This window comes from Muntiacus reevesi, chromosome 1 (genome assembly GCF_963930625.1).
Source record: "Muntiacus reevesi chromosome 1, mMunRee1.1, whole genome shotgun sequence".
Classification (NCBI taxonomy): domain Eukaryota; kingdom Metazoa; phylum Chordata; class Mammalia; order Artiodactyla; family Cervidae; genus Muntiacus; species Muntiacus reevesi.
The window spans coordinates 221,732,912-221,751,639 of NC_089249.1; the positions used below are offsets into that span (position 1 = coordinate 221,732,912).

General features: G+C 59.3%; 1 protein-coding gene across 1 annotated transcript in view; it reads right to left on the reverse strand.

Moving 5' to 3' along the window:
* SBNO2 (strawberry notch homolog 2) overlaps positions 1-16,058 on the reverse strand; it is a 38,723-nt gene extending 22,665 nt beyond the window's left edge. Inside the window, exons 1-4 of the mRNA XM_065918459.1 lie at positions 15,933-16,058; positions 5,233-5,424; positions 2,562-2,635; positions 1,839-1,947 (exon numbers count right to left, since the gene is read on the reverse strand). Coding sequence (XP_065774531.1) covers positions 1,839-1,947; positions 2,562-2,635; positions 5,233-5,352 — 303 coding nt within the window. The 5' untranslated portion in view covers positions 5,353-5,424; positions 15,933-16,058. The remainder of the gene's footprint in view (positions 1-1,838; positions 1,948-2,561; positions 2,636-5,232; positions 5,425-15,932) is intronic.
* Between the last annotated feature and the right edge of the window lie 2,670 nt (positions 16,059-18,728).

Below are 18,728 nucleotides of genomic sequence, written 5' to 3' on the forward strand. Positions count from 1 at the left end.
ATGGAGGATACTGACAACAGAATCAGACCCTGGCTGCACTAGGGTCTCACATCTGTGTGGCCCCATGGTCGGCAATGGGGTGAGAGCTCGTTTGAAGATGTTTCACTGCTTTAAAGGGATACCTGGTCCAAGTCGCCCCCTGCATGGGAGACGAGAGAGTGAGTGGGCTGCGGCCACACTCTGTGAGCTTCTGTGGGGTGGACGTGTGACCTCCAATGAGGGGCCATGCAGGGTGCTCTTCCCCACCTGCAGCAAGAAGCAGATGCAGTGCCCCAGGGGATTCTTGGCTTGAAAGCCATGTGAATTCTTGACAGAGCCCAGGAGGTGGTGGAAGCGGTGAGTGGGACGGGGAGTGAGGCCCATGGGTAGCCGCAGGAGCTGGGTCAGCCCACAAAGGCTTCCGCTGGCCCTGGACTCAGCATGGCCCAGGCCTCATCCATCCAGGATGGGATGTCCCAGCAAGGGAACAAGTCTGGACACAGAGTCAGGCTCTGGACTCAGTGGACAAGAGGCCCATCAGCTGCCAGCCCACGGCGAGCCAATGCCCAGAGACGAGGGACCACGGCAGATGCCCTGGGAGTGTGAACCCACCAACCTTCCTCTCCTGGTGGTCAATGGTGTCCTCATGGACCAGAGGCCAGCAGTAGAAACCACAAAGCCTTCTATAGATTCTGGGAGGCTAGATCCACAGATCTCCTGTCCCCACTCCAATATCCTTGCCCTGGGGGGGGTCTCAGGGGTCCCCAGGGGCAGGTTCTGCTCCACGGGCCACAAGACCAGCATGTCACCTCCTAGGCAACCATAAAGGTCACTGATGGGGCAGCTCAAATGACAGACATATCTCGCGATTAGGGCAGACGTCCAGGGCATGGCATGGGGGCAACGCCTCCAGGCTCTGGGATCTCCCTGCCTCCCCACTGCCCAGCTTCTGCCTCCCTCATCACATGCCTCCCCATGCTGTGTCTCTACAGGGACTTCTGGCAAGGTTAGGGCCACTCTAACCAGGATGACCTCAGCTCTGTCTTTACTAATTGACCCACAAAGTCCCGACAGTCAAGTAGGTTCTCATCCTGAGGTCCCAGGAGGATGCAGATTTGGGGGGATGCAGTCACTGCAGCACACACCCCCACCGCCCCGTCTAGCTCTCTTGCCAGTCCTGCTGCCTCCGGTGGGTGAAGACCAATCGAAAGGGCCTTGGCGTGGGTCCATGCGAGTCCAGTGGGCCTGTGTGTGCCATGGCCTTCCTCAGCCTGTCACCTGGTGGGGCCCACGAGCTCCCACTTTACGGAAGGAAACCTGAGCACCTGACACCCCCACCCCAGTTGGTCCACTGGATGGTCCCCAGACTGTGCCGAGTCTGCCCAGTCACAGGAAGCTCTTGGGGCCGAGGATTCCAAACTTCCAAGGGAGACTCAGCACCACACAGCCCCTGTTGCCCCTACTTCCTGCCCCCAGGTGGAGGTCACCCTGGCACTAAGGCCCCCTCCAGGATGGCACTGGGCTTCTTCCCACAGACCTCTCTGCAGCTCTCGATCAAGGGCTGCTGAGCAGAGGGAAGCGCAGCAGCCCCTGTGAACCCCCTAGACAAGGCATGGGGATTGTGGACCCACGAAGGCGCCCGAATGGAGAAAGCACAGGTATGGGCAAAGCACTTGTGATGTGGCCTGTGACCCACACACAGGTGGGAGTGACAGCAGATGGGCCCCTAGTCTCAGTGACATGACCTCTGACCCAGCGCCCCTGCTATGGAAAAGTGATACCAGCTATCCCCCCACACAAGCCCCGTCCGCAGGTACTAACACCTCCAAGAGGTGCGCAGCCCAGCCAAGGTCTCCTACCTGAGGAAAATCACTGCTCTTTGGTGGGAAGCTGGGGGCGGTGGCCGCAGGGCCATAGCTGGTGTCCATGCAGGGCTGGCCCACGATGAAGGAGGAATTCATGAACTGGCTGCAGGAGGAAAAGGAAGCTGAGCCGGTAGGTGTGGTGGGACTCTGCCCACCCACCCCGCATGCAGGACAGAAGTGGGGGTCACCAGCCTGCAGGAACAATTCTGTCACCTCAGAAATTCTGCTTAGGAAGGGCCCACATGCCCACAACCCCAGACATGGAACCCCAGAAAAACCTTGAGGCTCTGGCTGCATGTTCTTTTCATGCCCTTTGCATGGGCCATTCCTTGGCCGGATTCCAGGCCTGCTCCCCACCCGGCAAATTCCTATTTATCCTTCAAATCCCAGCTTGCCAATGCCCTTCACGAAGTTGCCCTCCAGGCTCCTTTCAGCCTCATAGTTTCTCACTGCCCACGTGATGTCCCCACAGTGGGGCCCTCCCTGGCCCCCTTGTCCCACTACTGCTGCTTGTCTCCCTGGAGGGTTCTCGTTAAGGCAGATCACAGCAGGTCAGTCTAGGGTTGGGTCTCAACTCTCCTGATTATCGGACACCGAAGCCCCACTCCCCGACTGAGAGCTCTGGTTCCATTTAGCCCCAACTGTGGGATGGAGAGGCAAAGTGAAGCCCCTGTGGGTGAGGGCCCCCCAGCAGGGCCCTGGGAGCTGGACACTTACTGGCTTTCGCTGGAGAAGGCTGGGTATGTCGTGGGCGAGAAGCTGTTCCACCAGGGGTAGTGCAGCATGGTGTCCTATGACAAAGCAGTGGGCATGGGGGTGGGGGTGGGGCAGGGTCCCTGGTCCCCCCCACTGCCCTGGGGCAGGGTCCAGAGGGCACTGAGCCCCGCCCCCACCAAGGGACTCCCAGCAGGTTCATGTGCCTCCGTTTCCCCAGAGGGCCAGGGTGAACGGGAAGGTCCATAGAATGTGACCGGCTCAGAGAAGGGGCACATGACCCCAACCAACCAGTTAGAGCCTTCCCTGGGATTTTATACCTGTAGTCAGTGGGAGCGACACCGCCTTCAGAAGGCAGGCCTGGGGGACCTGACTGGTCCCAAGGTGGGTCCCTATACAGGCTAGCCAATCAGAGCCTGCCTGAAGACAAAGAGGCTGGCCCTCCCCTGGGAAGGAGAAGGTCCTGGGAGATTAGCCAGGAGCTTCCCAGGCTTCATGTAAACTGATGAAGGAGATGACACTCCTGCTCAGGCGTGCAGCAGATAATACAGAACTGCCAGATAAGATACAGAACGGCCAGTGAAACCTGGTCAGTGAAATTGGAATTTCAGATAAAGAAAAGATAGCTCTTAGTGTCAATACTGTGGGCCAGTCCCAGTGTGGCCTGAGGGACCACCCCCATGTTCAGTGGCCCGAGAGGGACAGGTTCTGTCCTGTCCCAAAGCCCAAGAGCCTGCTTTGTGGGCTCTGACCGCCCAGAGCGAAGCTCAGCTCCCACGCCGCACCTCCCTGTACTCAGGTCCCCATCTTGGCCCAAACATCCTCCCCCAGATTCCAGTATCTCAGCCCCTGTGGTCCTCAGGTGCTGTCCCTGCAGAGCTCACCTCCTGGCCCATGGCCAGCTTCCTGGGTCACCACCATGGGACATGGCAGGAGCCTACTCTCTGCAGAAGAGCTCCATCATCTGCAAACCTGCCCAGCTGGGGCTCGCTCTGACCCAGGAATTCTATTCCAGAAGCACACCCCTAGGGACTCATCCAAGAGCAGGGGGAAAACACAGTGGCACTATTTATAGCGGCAGAAAACTAGAGTTGCTCCAAAGGCCCAACAACAGGGAAATAATTAAGCAGATGATGGGATGCTGAGGAGGAGGAATCCTGAAGGGTTATTAAGAATGACAGGCGCAGGCTCCAAGCCCACGAAACAGAGACATGGCATGTGAGGAAGGAACACACCTCATGCCACAAGTCAGAGAAGGCATGAGTGGGAGGAGGCTTGGAGAGAGGCGGGGCCGAGGAGGGCAGGGCCCTTGTGGGCATAGCTGGATGGGCACAGGTGTGCCCAGAGGGAAGCCTGGCCTGAGGCTGTGGGGGGTCTTCAGCTGGATCTGCTTTCACTCCCTCCCCAGCAAATAGCAAGGCCTGCTCGACTTGACCTGGTGCTGGGCTCTGCCGTGTCAGGGTACCTCATGGGCAAGGGGTGGGTCCTGGGTTTGTGCATGACCTACAGCCCCGTCTGATGCTACACTTGGAAGTCTGGGGTGCGTCCTCACAGCTCTGGGCCCTTGACCTGGAACTCTGCCTTGCTCCAGAGGCCTAGTGCCCGGCCTCTCTGAACCCCAAGCTGGATCCTCGCTCTGTCCCCCACCGGCCTTTCCCTCCCATCCCAGCAGGTGTCGGGGGAGGACATGCCCGAGTGTACCTGCTGCTGCTACTGCGCCCATGCAGCCCACATCCCACTTGCTCCCCCTGCCGAGCAGCTCAAGTCTCCCCACCAAGACATTCAGGTTCTTTTCTTTTCTGCAGGGAAGGAGCCCTGTTCTGCTCCAGGCAGGCCGGACTCGCTGGAGTATGCTGGACCCTTCTCAGTACAAGGCCTCCATACCCTCTGTGATATGAGGAGGCCCGGCACCCCAGTCATCCCATCACTTGCGGTTCTTTACTGCAGCCGTCAGAGCTCAGATGCGAGTGAGCTGTCCCTTGGCAGGTGGCAGCATAAACCAACCGTGGGACATGCAGGTGATGGAAAGAAATGGGCTGTGAAGCCATGGAAAGACTCAGGAGAGCCCTGCACACACATCATTAAAGGGAAGAAGCTGGTCTGAAAAGTATACACAGTCTCCTAGTGTCCACCCTAGAACATTCTGAAAAAGATGAGACTCTGGAGAGAGAAGGATGGATGGGGGCAGGGGGGTTTAGGGTGGTGACACTGTTCTGTAATGCTGACCAGTGGATACGGGTCACCTGACATCAGTCAAAACCCACAGAACACCTAGCAATAAAAGTGAACCAAATGTCACTACGGTCCTCAGACAGTGATGCTGATGGGCACGGGCTCCTGGGCTCAGCACCCTGAGACACTAACGGAGCGGAGGGGAGCAGGGAGGGTTGTAAGGGAATCTTCTGTGCAGTTTTCCCATAAACCTAAAAATGCTTCAGAAATAAAGTCTTGAAAATTAAGGAGAAAAAAGTGCTGCAGCAGAGTGGATGAGTGTGACTGGCCAGCAGTCCCAGCTATTGACGTCTCATGGGTGGGGGCAGTCACCCAGGCCGAACGTTCCCAAGGGCCAGCCGAGGTCCTGGCATCAGAAACCTTACAGCAAACGTGTGAGGGACTCAGGGGTGGCGCATGACCCCCAAAGGGTGCTCCCCACACACCCGGGGCTGGGGCTCACCTGGACGCTGGGCCCACACAGTGGGGTCTGCAGGGGCGGCGGGCTGTATAGGATGCTGCCAGCCGGCGGGGGCTCATGCGGAGGGAGCTCCCCGTCCATGGCGGGCCCCACTGCCAGCATCAGGGGGCTCCAGGAGCCAGGCTGCAGGGGCAGCTATCTGGGCTTCTTGCTCCGCGGTGGCGGCATCATGACCTGGGGAAAGACAGGCATGTCCCAAGGTTGCCTTCCAACCCCAAAGGGTGGGGAAGGGTGCCTCTGGTGACAGTGGGTTGGGGGCGGCAGGATCCCTAGGGGAACTCTCAGATGACCCCAGCTCACCTGACTACCCCACCCACGCAAGGGCTGTGCTGAGGGATCCATCAGCTGCCCCGTCACTCCCTCCTAGGTAAATGGCCGAGACTCCAGGAAGAGGGCAGCCCCTTGGGGGTGGGGGCCCCACTGCACTCCCATCCTTGTTCTCAGGCCCCTGAATCCTGTGGGCTCCAGGGCCGCTCCCGCCACCCATAAAGGGAACCTTGAGCCCTGGGAGCCTAGTGTGAGCCACAGGGACACACCCCCAGATCTGTGACTAGCGTCTGGAAGAGAAGAGGTTTAGCCAACTGGAAGCTTTGAGCTGGAGGGGCCGCAGGGCCATGGGAGTCCCATCCTACTGCAGCCAGGTCAAGTGTGCCGAGGCTCTCTGGGCAACTGGGCTGAGCCCGGAGGAGCCCCCAGACCTGGGTGGGGCTAGGTAGGATCGAATAGGGTCCCACTGACAAGGGGGGCAGACACCCAGCTAGGGAATGCACAGGGGACAACCCAGTCCCATGTGATCTCCCCACCCCGCCATGCCCACCCGCCCATGGTCTGGGTAGGACCAACATACTGCAGGCCACATCACCAATGGAGGGTGGGGACCCCAGGCTGACTGAACGCCCCTCAGGACAAGGCCTCGGGACGTTAATCACCCAGAGAGGCAGGAAGGGGAGGCAGCTGCCACTCCCAGCCAAGCCCTGAGTGAAGAAATCCTCAGGACTTCCAGTAATCTCTGCCACACAGAATCTTGTGCAATCCCGTGGGGGGCGGGGAGAGCCTCCTGCACCCACTCGCTGCCCGTGAGTGCCTCACTCGAGGTCCAGAGGGACAGGGATCGCGTCCAGCCCTTCAGGAAGCCTGTAGGGGCTGGGCCGCCCCGCCTTGGCTAGAGAGGCTGGCAGGATGCCAGTCCCCCGGCTCCCAGTAGGACCTGGCGGCACCAGGAGGAACACATGGCTGCTCTGGGACCCGTGGCCTCGGTCAAGCGGATGGTCAAACCCAGCTCCATGTCTAAGGGTTGGATAATCTCCAAAGATTCGGGGCCCAGAGCTCCGTGAGCCTCAGTCTGATCATCAGGAGAATGGGCTGTTTGGGCATAAGGCTCGTCAGGAACTCCACAGAGCCCGAAGCCTCCAAGACCCCAAGCCACTCAAGTGACCACAGCCATAACAGAAACCGTCAATTCAAGCTCCTTGATTCAAGAGACTCCTCAACAGGTCTATGTGGGGCTGATCCTATACTCACTCCCAGGCTCTTCTCAGCTCCACACCTACAGAGGCTGGGGCTGCTCCCTTGGGAAGCACCATCCAGAGACCATTGCTGAACGGCACAGGAGGGGGACGCCTGGGCTGTCCTTGGGGTGCATGGAGCCCCAGGGACCCCCACTGGCAGCAGGCCAGGCCTGTATGGCACCCGTTCTGAGTGTCTGGTCCCGCAGGCTCAGGCCCCACACTGCAACCCAGGGCATCACATCCTTCCAGAGGAAGAAATTGTCCCCGTGGTGAAGGCTGTCTATGCTCCATGGGGGAGTCATGACTGGATGGGGGTTCCTGTGACGGGACCTGTCTGTCCTGTCCTACCAAGACACGAGGGGGGCATGCCCTGGGGACCCCAGAAGTCTTCTCTGACCAAGCAGAGCATTCAGACCTAGACCTGGGGGGGTTGTGGGGAGGGGAGCAATGGGGCTGCAAGTCAACAGGGCCACTGGGGATCGTGAACCCAAATGGGGGGAGGGGACATGGTGCCACCTGGGGGTTGGCAGAACCTCACCCGGCTACACAGTAACCTTGGAGTCAGCAGTCCTGCTCCCACGTGTCCACCCAGGAGAACGGAGACACGCCCACAGAGCAACCTGAACACTCACATCCACAACACCCAAAGGGTGCAAACAGCCCGAGTGTCCCCAAGTGGATGATGGATCAACATACGTGTCCCTCCACACCTGGGAGCATCCCTCAACCACAAAAAAGAGCGAAGCCCTGACACTCACTACCACGCGGATGGACCCTGAGAACACGATGGTCCGTGAGAGGAGCGGACACAGAAGGACACAAAGGGTGTGATTCTACTAACGAGAAACGTCCAGAACAGGACGATCCACAGACACAGAGAGTGGGTTCCTGGTTGTCAGAGGCTGGGGTGGGGCTGACATTGTGCCCACCACCATCCCCACACTCCCAGAGGCCACCCCTACAGCGTCGCCATCCTTGGATGCCCAGACCCAAGGTCATCTCCAGGCCCCACCACCAACTTCAGCCCACTTCACCCCGTTGCACCCTCAAACACAGTCTTCCCATCCCCTCACTTTCTGACCTCTACTGAGCGGCCCCAATCTGCCCATCTCCCTGGGGTCAGGACAGCATCACCAGCTCCCAAGCTTCAGAGGCTGCACTCCACGGATATGAAGGAAGCCGGGCCACAGCATATGTTTGTTGAGACGCGAGCCCCATGGCACGTGCGGCAGGGGTGCTCGCGAGGTGCTCTTGGGGAGGGGCCGGCACTTCACCCAGCTTTGAGTTGCAGGATTTCCTTTTGAGATCACATTTCAAATGAGTCATTGTACAACAGAAAGATCAAGGAATTGGTGGCCTGGACAGAACGATGGCAGGGCAGGAGGTGGAATGTAGGAAGAGGCCAGATCTGGGGCAGCCTGATCCCTGGGATGCACCCAGCTGGTGGGTGACCATGGCCACCCCTGCTTCTTGGCTGAGCCCACTTCACCTCAGTGCCCTGGCCAGACCTCAGTGCAGGGCCAGGGCCCCCAGGGTGGGCCATTTGATGCGCACTAAGGGCTCAGCCCCCCAGGCACCCTCGGAACCAGCCACCCGGACCCCTGCCTGGTGGTGCCTGGGGTCCAGTGGTCACATGTTACCAGGTCCCCCAGGAACCCCCTCTCCAGGCATCAGGGACCTGCCACTCTCCCCCAGGCCATAGGCCAGCAGTCCCTCTGGCCACCTCTCGGCTAGACTCTGAGCATTGGCCCTGGGATCTGGGATGGGGGAATGAGTGGGGGGGCTGGTGGGGGCAGTGGCCTAGGTGGAATCAGGGGGCCAGGTCTGGGATGTCTGGGGGAGGGCTGGGATTGGGAGGCCCCTTCTTGCCCCACTGGTCAGACAGCCTAGGGTCTGTCCCCAGCAGGGGTTCCCGCAGAGTCTCCTCTACTCCTGATAGAGGGGTCCAGCCGGGTCAGGGTGTGCTGCAGTCAGAGGGGCAGAGGGGCAGGGAAGGTCAGGCAAGGGGAAGGAGCTCTGTCCTGGGGGCACTGATCAGGCCTCGAGGTCCCATCTGGGCTGGCTGGCACAGCTTACTCTGTCAGGACTCCTGGAAGGGCACAGTCACCTCCGTGGGTGGGTCAAAAAGGGAGGGGGTGGGTCCCAAGGGAAGCCTTAGGGCCCCCTCCTCACTGACTGACCAGGCCATGTACTCAGGTGGGACACATGGGGACACAGGGCCAGCTGGTGAGCAACGGGGATCCAGGGCTATGGAGGAGGGCCCAGGGTGTGTATGGGCGGAAGTGATGGGACAGGTGAGGCATGCTGGAGAGAGGGGTGACCCCCAAGCTCAGGTCCACCAGGAATAGGCCCTCACTTAGAAGCAGGCTCTTCACAGGCAAAAGGAGTTAAGATGGGGTGGTGGGGCCTGTGTCTTTACAAGAGGGAAATCTGGACACAGAGATCCTGGGAGTGGTCGTGTGGCAACGAGGCAGAGACAGAGGTGCTGTGCCCACAAGGCCAGGACACCAAGGACCATGGGCCACACCAGGAACTGGGAGAGGAAGGAAGGACCCTCTCCTGGAGTGGGTGGAGGAAGCACCGCCCTGCTGCACCTGGATCTCAGACAGCTGGTCTCCAGAACTGGGAGAGTAAATCCCTGTGGTTTAAGCTGAGCCTGTGGTCAGTTGTTACAGCCGCTCAGGGACGTTCAGATGGAAGGCAAAGACAAACCCTAGCTGGAGGAGAACCAACCCCAGACCCAGGTGATGGAGTGATGTTTGCGGAGATGAACGTTTATGCAGAAGAGGAGACCCCAAGGCTGAGTCCTGTGGGCACCAATTCAGGGTCACCTGCACTAGCTGTGTCTGCGCCCACAAACCTGTCCGCTAGCGGGCACAGAACCACTGGCCCAGGGTACTCTGAGGGCCGACTGCGGGCCAGGTGCTTCTCAAAGCAGCTCCCACACCTAGAGAGCCACCTTGAATCTATAAGGACCTGCCAGAGTCTCACAGCCTTTGGGAGGCCAGTCAGCACCCCCACCAGCTCCAAGGACACAGCTTAGGGGCATGGAGCCCTTCATACCCAGTCAATGGCCCAGAAGGGAAGGGAAATGAGGACAAGGAGCTTCTTTAGTCACAGCTGGAAACGCTGAGCCTAGGTCTCAGGGCCCTGATCCCTGGTCCCCACTCTTAAGTGCAGTCTAGCCTTATCAGGAGAGAGCCCAAAGGATGGCGCTCCAGCTGGCCTCCCCTTGCAGCTGATGGACCTTCCAACCTGCATCCATGTGGACAGGTATGGAGTGGCTGCCCATGAAGACAGGGCACATTCATGCATAGTTCCTCTTCTGGGAAGTGCCTGCTCAGGGCTCGTGTTTATTCGTGGTCTTGAAAAGGCTTTAGATACACTGAGCTTGTGGTCTCCTCTGACCCCCAGATCTTCCTCCCCTGAGTGGACATTAAGCTGGATCCCGCAGGCCTGACATCCTAGTCCTTGGACACTGATGTCCAGAGTTGGCAGGGAGAAGAGTCTGTTCCTCCTGACACTTGCTGCTTGATGACAAGAGTCTCAGGCCAGCTGGCACACCAGGTCCCTCTGCCCAGCTCCTTGGAGAGTCCAGAGATGGACAGTGGAGGGTGCTCCCCATGGCTAGATCACACTAGGCCTGGGTGAGTAATCAGACTGGCCAGCGCCCTCCTTGGGCTCCTATGGTCCAGCCTGGTGCCAAGAACATCACAAGAGACCTTTGCCCAAGCCAAAGGGCACCCCTGTGCCGCAGGAGGAAGGGCCTGTGCTGGGAAGAGGGCAGACACTCCTAAGTCGCAGCAGCAGGGGCCCCAAGACCCACCAACAGGCCTGTGTCTGCTTTTCCTGTGTAGATGAGCATCCACAAACTCAAACCCTCCCCCAGGCCTGCAGGTCAGATGTCCAAGCAAGCTCGCCAGCCCTTGGCTCTGGGTCTCCCAGGGTTGGCACAGCGCTGACACCGCCAGCGGGACAGAGCTCTCCGCGGGGCTGCCCCGTGGTTAGAGCAGCCACAGTCGCAGCGCATGGACGCCCCTGGGCTCTGACCCTCCATCCCTTCTGGCTCATCGGAGAGAGTCCTTGGCTCATGAGGACCCCGTGATGATCCTGGGGCCCTGGGGACTCAGGGTCACCCCATTTCAGGGTCTCTAGTTTAATCCCACCTGCGAAATCCCTTTGTATGTGAAGGGACACGTCTGCACGTCCCAGGATCAGGACAGGGGCATCTCCCGGGCACTTACTGAGCTGACCCCAGAACACAGCTAGGACACACCCATGAGTGGACAGGTGGGTGGTAAGGCTAGGCACGGTAACACCCCAGAGGTGCCTGGAGGTGGTGAAGCCCCCCAGTGGCCCCTCATGGGGCAGCCTCTTCAGGGCCACAGAGGAGCCGCAGGCTAGCGGGGGCCTTCTCCCCACCCCAAGTGCAGGAATGTGCTGGGGCGTCTAGATGGGCAGGTTCTGCAAGTTGAGTGGCAGGTCTGGATCTGGTGGGGGCAGCAGCACTCCAATTCTGTCTCAGTATGGGTCGCCTTCCTCCAGGTTCTCATGGTGAAGATCACCCACCCTTAAGGGTGTCCCGGATAGCCCGACGCCCACCTGGGGGCGCACTCTGAGTCCTGCCCCCCAGACAACAGGCTGAGCTCCCAAATCTGATGAAACTCCCCTCAAATCCCCGGTCAGCTGACAAACCCCAAGCGACAGCAGAAGGGCCCCCACAGGGCTACGGGTGGGTGGTAAGGAGGGGTCTCTTGCTCCCTTTGCAGCTTCCAGGCCGGAGCCACACCCCCAAGCTGGGGAAGAGTGACCCTGGTGGCACTGATCTTTGAGGACACACCCGAATGTTCAGAATAGGAGAGGGCTCAGGGGCGGAGTGCTCAGGCTTGTCCACCCACCCCTGCCCCCACTGTCACAGCTCCAGGATCAGCCTTCCCTCACTGCACCTCACCTCCAGGGGGGCCCTGGCTCCTGATGGCTCTGGGCATCTCTAAGCGGGACTCTCACCCCATCCCAGTCTGACTCAGAGTCACATAGGCTCCCTGCCCTGCAATACTACTCCTCCCCACTTCATCCCCACTTCCTGGGTCAGCCTCTGACCCCAGGCTGCTGTGACTCCCACCCACCCCGACTCCCGGGAAATGCCAGGCGCCAGCCTTCCGGGATGTGGCCCGGCAGGAAGGCCGGAGAGGCCACTTTCGGTTTCACTTGGGGACGGAGGCCAGGCTGGAGGCACCTGTCCCTCTCTGGGGCCCGGGAGGCTGGGCAGCACCTGGCACAGAAGGGGTACCTGAGGACCCAGGGAGGTGCTGGGTGACCACTGTTCCCCCACCCCACCCCCTGCAGGGGCCAAGTTCAACACCTTCTCGGAAGTGTCCCAGCACAGCTGGCCATGGATGCGCTTTCTGCCCTGTGGGCAGCACAGGGGGAGTGTAGGGCTGACGGGAGAGGAGTCACTGTAATGGGGGGGGGTGGGAGGGAGGCAGAAACGTGCTGGGTATCCCAGCCAACCGGGAGCCTACAGGAGGGACAGGGCACTACCAGCTACAGCTACCAGGGTGCCTCCTCCCACAGGGCCAGGCTTCAGGGAGGGGTTCCTGGGCCTCCTACTGCCCACACCCGGCCCAGGCACCCCTGCACCAGGAGCCTGCCTCCCCACAAGCCCACTTCCTGTCGGCAGTTGTCAGGGCAGAGCTGGGGCTTGGGGAGCTCCCAGGGGAGTCTTGTTCACCCTCCATAAAACAGGGAGACAGCACCTCCTCTGCCGTCTTCATGGGCCGACACCCCCTCACCCCAGGCCAGGGCCTGCTCTCTTTTTTTGTCTCTTTTTTTAACCACTTTTCTGTTTTATGGAGACACAATTCACATGCCATGCACTTCATCCATCTAAAGTGAACAGCACAGTGGCCTTCAATACATCCACAGACTTGTGCAACCACCACCTCCATCTAATTCCAGAACATTCCATCACCCCCAAAAGGAAAGCTCACTCCTATCAGTAGTCTCCCCCATGCCCTCCCCAGCCCCTGACAAACAGGAACCACTCTCTGTGTCTGTGGATCTGCCTATTCTGCACATTTCCCACCAGTGGAATCGCACCCTGTGTGTCCTTCTGTGTCTGCTTCCCTCACTGAGCATCGAGTTCTCAGGGTTCACATCACCATAAACAAATGACAGGTTTTGGCAGTGGGTACCCGGGCTAGCCCAGAGCATCAGAAATCGCCCTCACCTGAGTCATCCACTTGAGGACAAGGCAGCCACACCCCCCAGCAAGGGAGGATGGCAGCTGTCACCATGGCAGGAAGATGCAGAAAGTTGGCTCTGTCCCAGCCCCACTCAGCTGGCCCATGGGGGACTGACCTGCCAGCAGCAGGGGACAGGGCAGTTCCAGGGGGAATAGGGGCCCACGGACACCAGGCCATATCTGGGCTGGGCAGACGGGGAGATGGTGGGCGAGCAGGGCTGGCCAGGCTTGGGCCTGAGTGACCTCGCTCCTGGCCACCCCAGGTGGCTGGCTGCAGCCGGCCCTCCCCGCGCCTGACCACGCGGCCCTTGGCTACAGAAAAGTGGCTGGAGATGCTCCAAGCTGGCCCACTGACGGATTGCACGTACGCAAGGCACACATGCATGCACTCTCACATGTATGCACACAGGCAACACAACGCACACATGTGCATGCAGCACTCACGTGACACATGCACACTCCAGCACGTACGTGCACTGCTGCACATGTGTGTGTCACAGACACACACTGGCACATACGTGGGCAGATGCACACACACCCCCTGGACCTGTGTGGCTGCCCAGGAGGCTCGTGTCCCCACTCTTCGTGTCAGCCTCTAGGTGCCCCCACTTCTCCATGACCTGACCCCACATGAGGAACAGGCAGACCCCACCCCCACCAGCGGCTGTGAAAGCTTCATGGGGTGGAGGCCCTGTAAGGAGGGAGGCAGCCTCTGGAGACTGGACACAGTCGCCTCTTTATTCCCAGCCGGCTTGCTCATGAGGCCAGAGCCCTCTGCTGGGTCAGCGTTTCCGGCCCAGCCCCTGTTGGTTGGCGGGGTGGGGGGAGGTGGTGCTCTGAGACTTTACTAGAACTGAGCTAGGCCAGCCGGCTGGTCATGTCCCCAGTGGCGGTCCAGCCTCCATTCCCCACCCCACCAAGGGTCGGGGTGACCAGGTAGCTGGAGAGACCCGGCCCTGGGCTGCACACCTGAGGCCAATGTTGCCCCACCCCAACTTCAAAGCCAACTGTCTCCTCTGCGCTCTGCCACACGGGCTCCCCTGGAAACAAGGCCCCTCACCCCCTTATCAAAGCATAGACATCTCTCCCAACTCCAGACAGGTGTGAGCAGATGTCTGCTCAGAGGCACAGAGTTAAACAAAGGGCCCTCCCGCCCTCTGAAATCCCTGAATGCCTTTCTCTAGGTCCTCATATTGGCTGTCCCTAGGGATAGCGTCTCACACTCGTCAGACTCCCCAGGGCCTGTTCGATGCCCACCTGGGTCTCCCCGGCCCAGGGGTGCCCAGGGATCACCCATCTCCGGCTCACTCACCCAGGGCCCAAGCAGACAGCCCTAAGCAGCCATCATCCACCTCTGGGGACTCCCCTAGGAAAATACAGGGCCTTTGGAAGAAAAGGTGCAAATGGGCAGGGAGTGGCCTCCCCAGGCCGCCCAGTGGGCCCAAGTCTCAGCCCAAGGATGGGGTACACAGCCACTCCTCTGCTTGCAGCGTCTGTAACTGTCGAACTCTCCCCACAGCCAGGCACACAGAGCCCCAAGTGGGGACACAAAATCAGGGTCAGATTCAGCTCAGGCTGTCTAGTCTGGAGAAAGGGTGGGCCTGACCTCTACAGATTTCCCTGGAACCTCAGCCCCTGACAGGTGGCCCTTCTTCCCTCTGGACTCTGGGGGCCAAGCCCCACTTGCTGGAATCTTTCCTACAGGGACAGACCCACCACACTGGCCTCCGGGTTGGGTCACCTGGCCCGGCAGAAGGTAGGCAGGTTCCCATCTGAAGTCTGTCCAACACCAGCCCCCCTCATCACTGGTGCAACATTCACCACCCCTCCAACTGCCAGTAGGCTTCCTCCCAGACGGCTTCCAGGCCAGGTGCAAACAGAGGGGATCACACCTGGCCAGTCAGGCAGTGGACAGGCAGAAAGGAGGCCCAGGGCAGGCAGAACCCACACACTTCCAACACTCAGCTGTCTCTCCCTTTCCAGAATGTAACAACATGATGCTAGACACTCCTGCCTGGCTATCCACGCCTCTGTTCCCAGACACCAGCCTCTCCCCACCAGTGCTCTGGTGCTGGGAGGACACCTCACCTTTCCCATCAATCCACACAGGCTACTGCTCCACAGGCTCCAGGTCTCAGCAGCCCTGGGGTAGGGGCCACCTCTGACCACCAGCGCTCCGCGCCCAGCTCCAGGAGACACTCTAACCCAACATGCTCTGCCTGCTCAGTTAATACCAGCAAGGGCCCCATCCCAAGGCCATGGGATCGCACCCATAAAAACGCAGGGCGGAGAAGCCAGGACAGCAGGAATCCGGGGAGAAGGGTCACTGCGGAGAAAGGGTGGGAATCTGTGAGGAGCCTGAGGTCAGGGGTCACCCAGAGAGGGAGGGGCTATAGTCACGGAGCTGGAGAGTCACAAGAAGAGAGGAGTCAAGGAATGACCCGGGAGCAGCCAGGAGGAGGTCACCAAGTGCAGGAGAGCCACAGAGAAGCACGGGGTCAGGGGTCACCAAAGTAAAGTCCGGGTATCACCAGGGAGCGCCAGATAGCGGGGGATCACGGAATCAGCCAGGAGAGAGAGAGGAAAGGGTTGGGAGTCGCCCTGTTTCAGGGTTCATGCCAAGGCGGGTGTCAGGCGGGGGTGACGGAGCGGCGCAAGTTCTGGGGTCGCCGAGGACCGAGTTAGAGTTGACGGCGAAGGACGGGATCGGGAGGGTCGCGGCGGAGGGCGGGATCAGGGGGTCGCCCATGAGGGCGGGGACACGCCGCCGCGCTCCCCCCGCCCGCGGCCCGGGAACCCCAGAATTCCGTAACCCCCGGCTCGGGGCGCGGGCGGCCGCGGGGTGCCATGGCCTCCGCGGGCCGGGTAGAGCGGCTTAGCAGGGCAGGGATGGCGGGAGCGGGCCGGGGGTAGGGCCGGGCGCGCCTCACCTCGGACCCGGGTCCGGCCGGGCGCGGAACCCACGGCGCCTCCGTTTCTCTGAGCTTCGCCGCGGCCGCGCTCACTTCCGGGTTTCGGGCGCCATCTTGGGGGGGCTCGCGCACTTCCGGTCATGCCGTGGGGGCGGGACCTCTGGTGGGCGGGGTTTGGGCCCGGGGCCATCTCTCAGTGACCCCCCTCCCCCAGCCCCTTGAGGCCCTTCTGCCTTTGGAAGGGGCTCGAATTCTCTAGTGAGCCTCCGTTTCCTCCTCTGCAGCATGAGGAACCATGCCTACCTGCAGATCTTTGCATGACTCTGCCCTCCCCTGGTGCACTCTGACCCTGACCTTTCAGCCACTGGGGTTCTCGGACACCCCAGACCTTGGCCTCGCAACCATCTGAAAGGGCCCTGGGTCCTCCTATCATGCTCCCTCTCTTGGTTGCCTCCCTACCAATAGTAGTCTGCTCATTAACCAATCTCCATCCTAGAATAGGAGTCCTGGGACCACCCGCCCCCGGACAGGGAGCCAGGCACATGGGGTCTGATAAGCCCCAGAGGCCATCCTGAGAAAAGCAGGATCCTCTCAGACAGGGGCCTTGAGACCTGGGTGGCTCCCTTGCTGTCTCCTTCCCTATCAGGGCTTACAGGGGCCTCATGCAAACAACGCTGGGATCTGCCTCATTGTCAAGCACAGGATGGGACTGAGCTGCGGCACAGGCCTGCTATGTTCCTGTGACTAGGGCCTACTGGACCCACCAGGGGTTGGGCCTGGCAAGTCAGACAGAGCCAGTGCAGAAGGCACCACCCCCTCCCCATCAGGGAATGAAGACGCAGCCACCTTTTCCTGGACCCACCTCACCAACCAGCCAGAGGTCTCCTGTACCTGGTCCAACCCCTTGAATTTAGAGGCCACCTCTTCACTTGCTTGTCTATTCAGTGAAGTGTTATGGATGCTGCTATGTGCCTGGCCTTGAGCTGGACAAATCCGGGGCCCCCAGAGAGGACTCAGTTCTCATCCTTGCCCTCAGGAAGCCCCCAGAGCTGGGACCAGACACTCCCATCTGCAAGATCAGGCAGGCATAGGGCTCAGTGAGGAACAAAGTCTCTGCCTAGGGCATCATGGAGGGCGGTGTTGAGAGGGTGTTGAGGCTGGGGCTTTGAAGTTCAAGTAGGAGTTTGCCAGACAGCTAAACTTAGAAAGAGCAAATTAAAAGCTGTTCATAGGCCAGATCTGGTAAGGAAGATGAGTATGTTTAAAAAATCTGTTTCCCTTGGGACATCCCTGGCAGTCCAATGGTTAAGATTCCTTGCATCCACTGGAGGGGGTGTGGGTTCAATCTCTGGTTGGGGAACTAAGATCCCACATGCCATGGGGTGTGGCCAAAAAAAGAAAAAAAAAATCTGTTTACCCTAAAAATTCAGGACCTCCTGTACCCAAACCCACAGGCACAAGAGAGCAGATGGGGAAACTGGGACCCAGAGAGAAGTAATATCCAGATGGAGCTCCACTTTGGCATGCGTTATTTTTGGCAATTGAGTTGTAACCGTGACCCTGGAACTATTCTTTCTAGCTAATGAGAAGAAATCCAATTGAGCAACAGACTTAAGCTTCAAAAGGATGAATAAATTGATTCGCGGAGCATCTGGTGGCATGTTTCAGTTTCTGCTCACACAGGACCATCAAACAATTTGCAGGGCCCAGTGACATGTGAAAACGCAGGGCCCCTTGTTCAAAAAATAGCAAGAACTTCAAGACAGGACCATTAAACTGAGCACAGCCCCCTAAGCTCACAGCGAAGTCCTAAGCTACACACCCACGAAGCTGGCCCTGCCCCCACTGCAGCCCTCTGGGGTCTGACTGATAGTACCTGTGTTTTGCCGGTGGGGAAACTGAGGCGCAGAACTGTTCCACAGATGGCTCAGGTCACAGAGAGAGCCGCTGAGAGGCGTGGACTCGATCTCCACCACGTCCACCTCAGAAAAGCACGAGATCTCTATGGGTAATTCTGCCTGAAATGGGGGCAGTTTGCCCAGGCCGGGGTGGGTCCAGCCATCTCAGCATGGAGGAAACTGCCAAGTCTGGGGATGTCTAGGGAATTAGTCAGATTTGGGGATTTCCAGGGAATCACGAGAGGCAGCTTGGGAGACCAGAATGGATGCTACTCTGGAGCTCAAAACCTGGCCCTAGGTGCTGTGTGACCCCCAGAAAGTGACTTAACCTCTCTGTGTCTCCATTTCCCACAGATAATAGTGGCTATTATTTTTCAGACAGCTAAATGAACAGTGCCTAGTATTAAGACGTTATGAATGTTTCCAGGTGAACATCTGGATCATGGGGTCACCTAAGTGACTCCATTCAATCATCAGAAGTGACCAAGGCTTTTCATCTGGTGGGGACAGGCTCACAGAAGACCCCAGGTCTGCTGGTGGAGTTCTGTTTAAGGTCTAAGAGCCTCCTCTTCAACCCCTCCCTCTGCCCCTGCCCCATGGAGGGGCACCTGACTGTCCCCCAGACACTTTGACCAGGCTCAAGGAAGTAGGGTCGCCATATAAAATGCAGCACACAAAGTTAGGTGTGAATTTCAGGTACAAGAAGAATAATTTTTCGTGCTAGTATAGCCCAGGCAACGTTTGGGCTATATTTATACCAAAGAACTAGCCTCGGTGTATCTGAAATTCGCCTCTAACTAGGATGGAAGTCCTGTGTTTTTATTGGTGAAATTAAGGCACTTTACGTGGGAAGTGCCACGGACAGAAATGGGACCCAGGAGAAGCCCTGGCGAGCGGCTCCCTCTCGCGGAGCCTC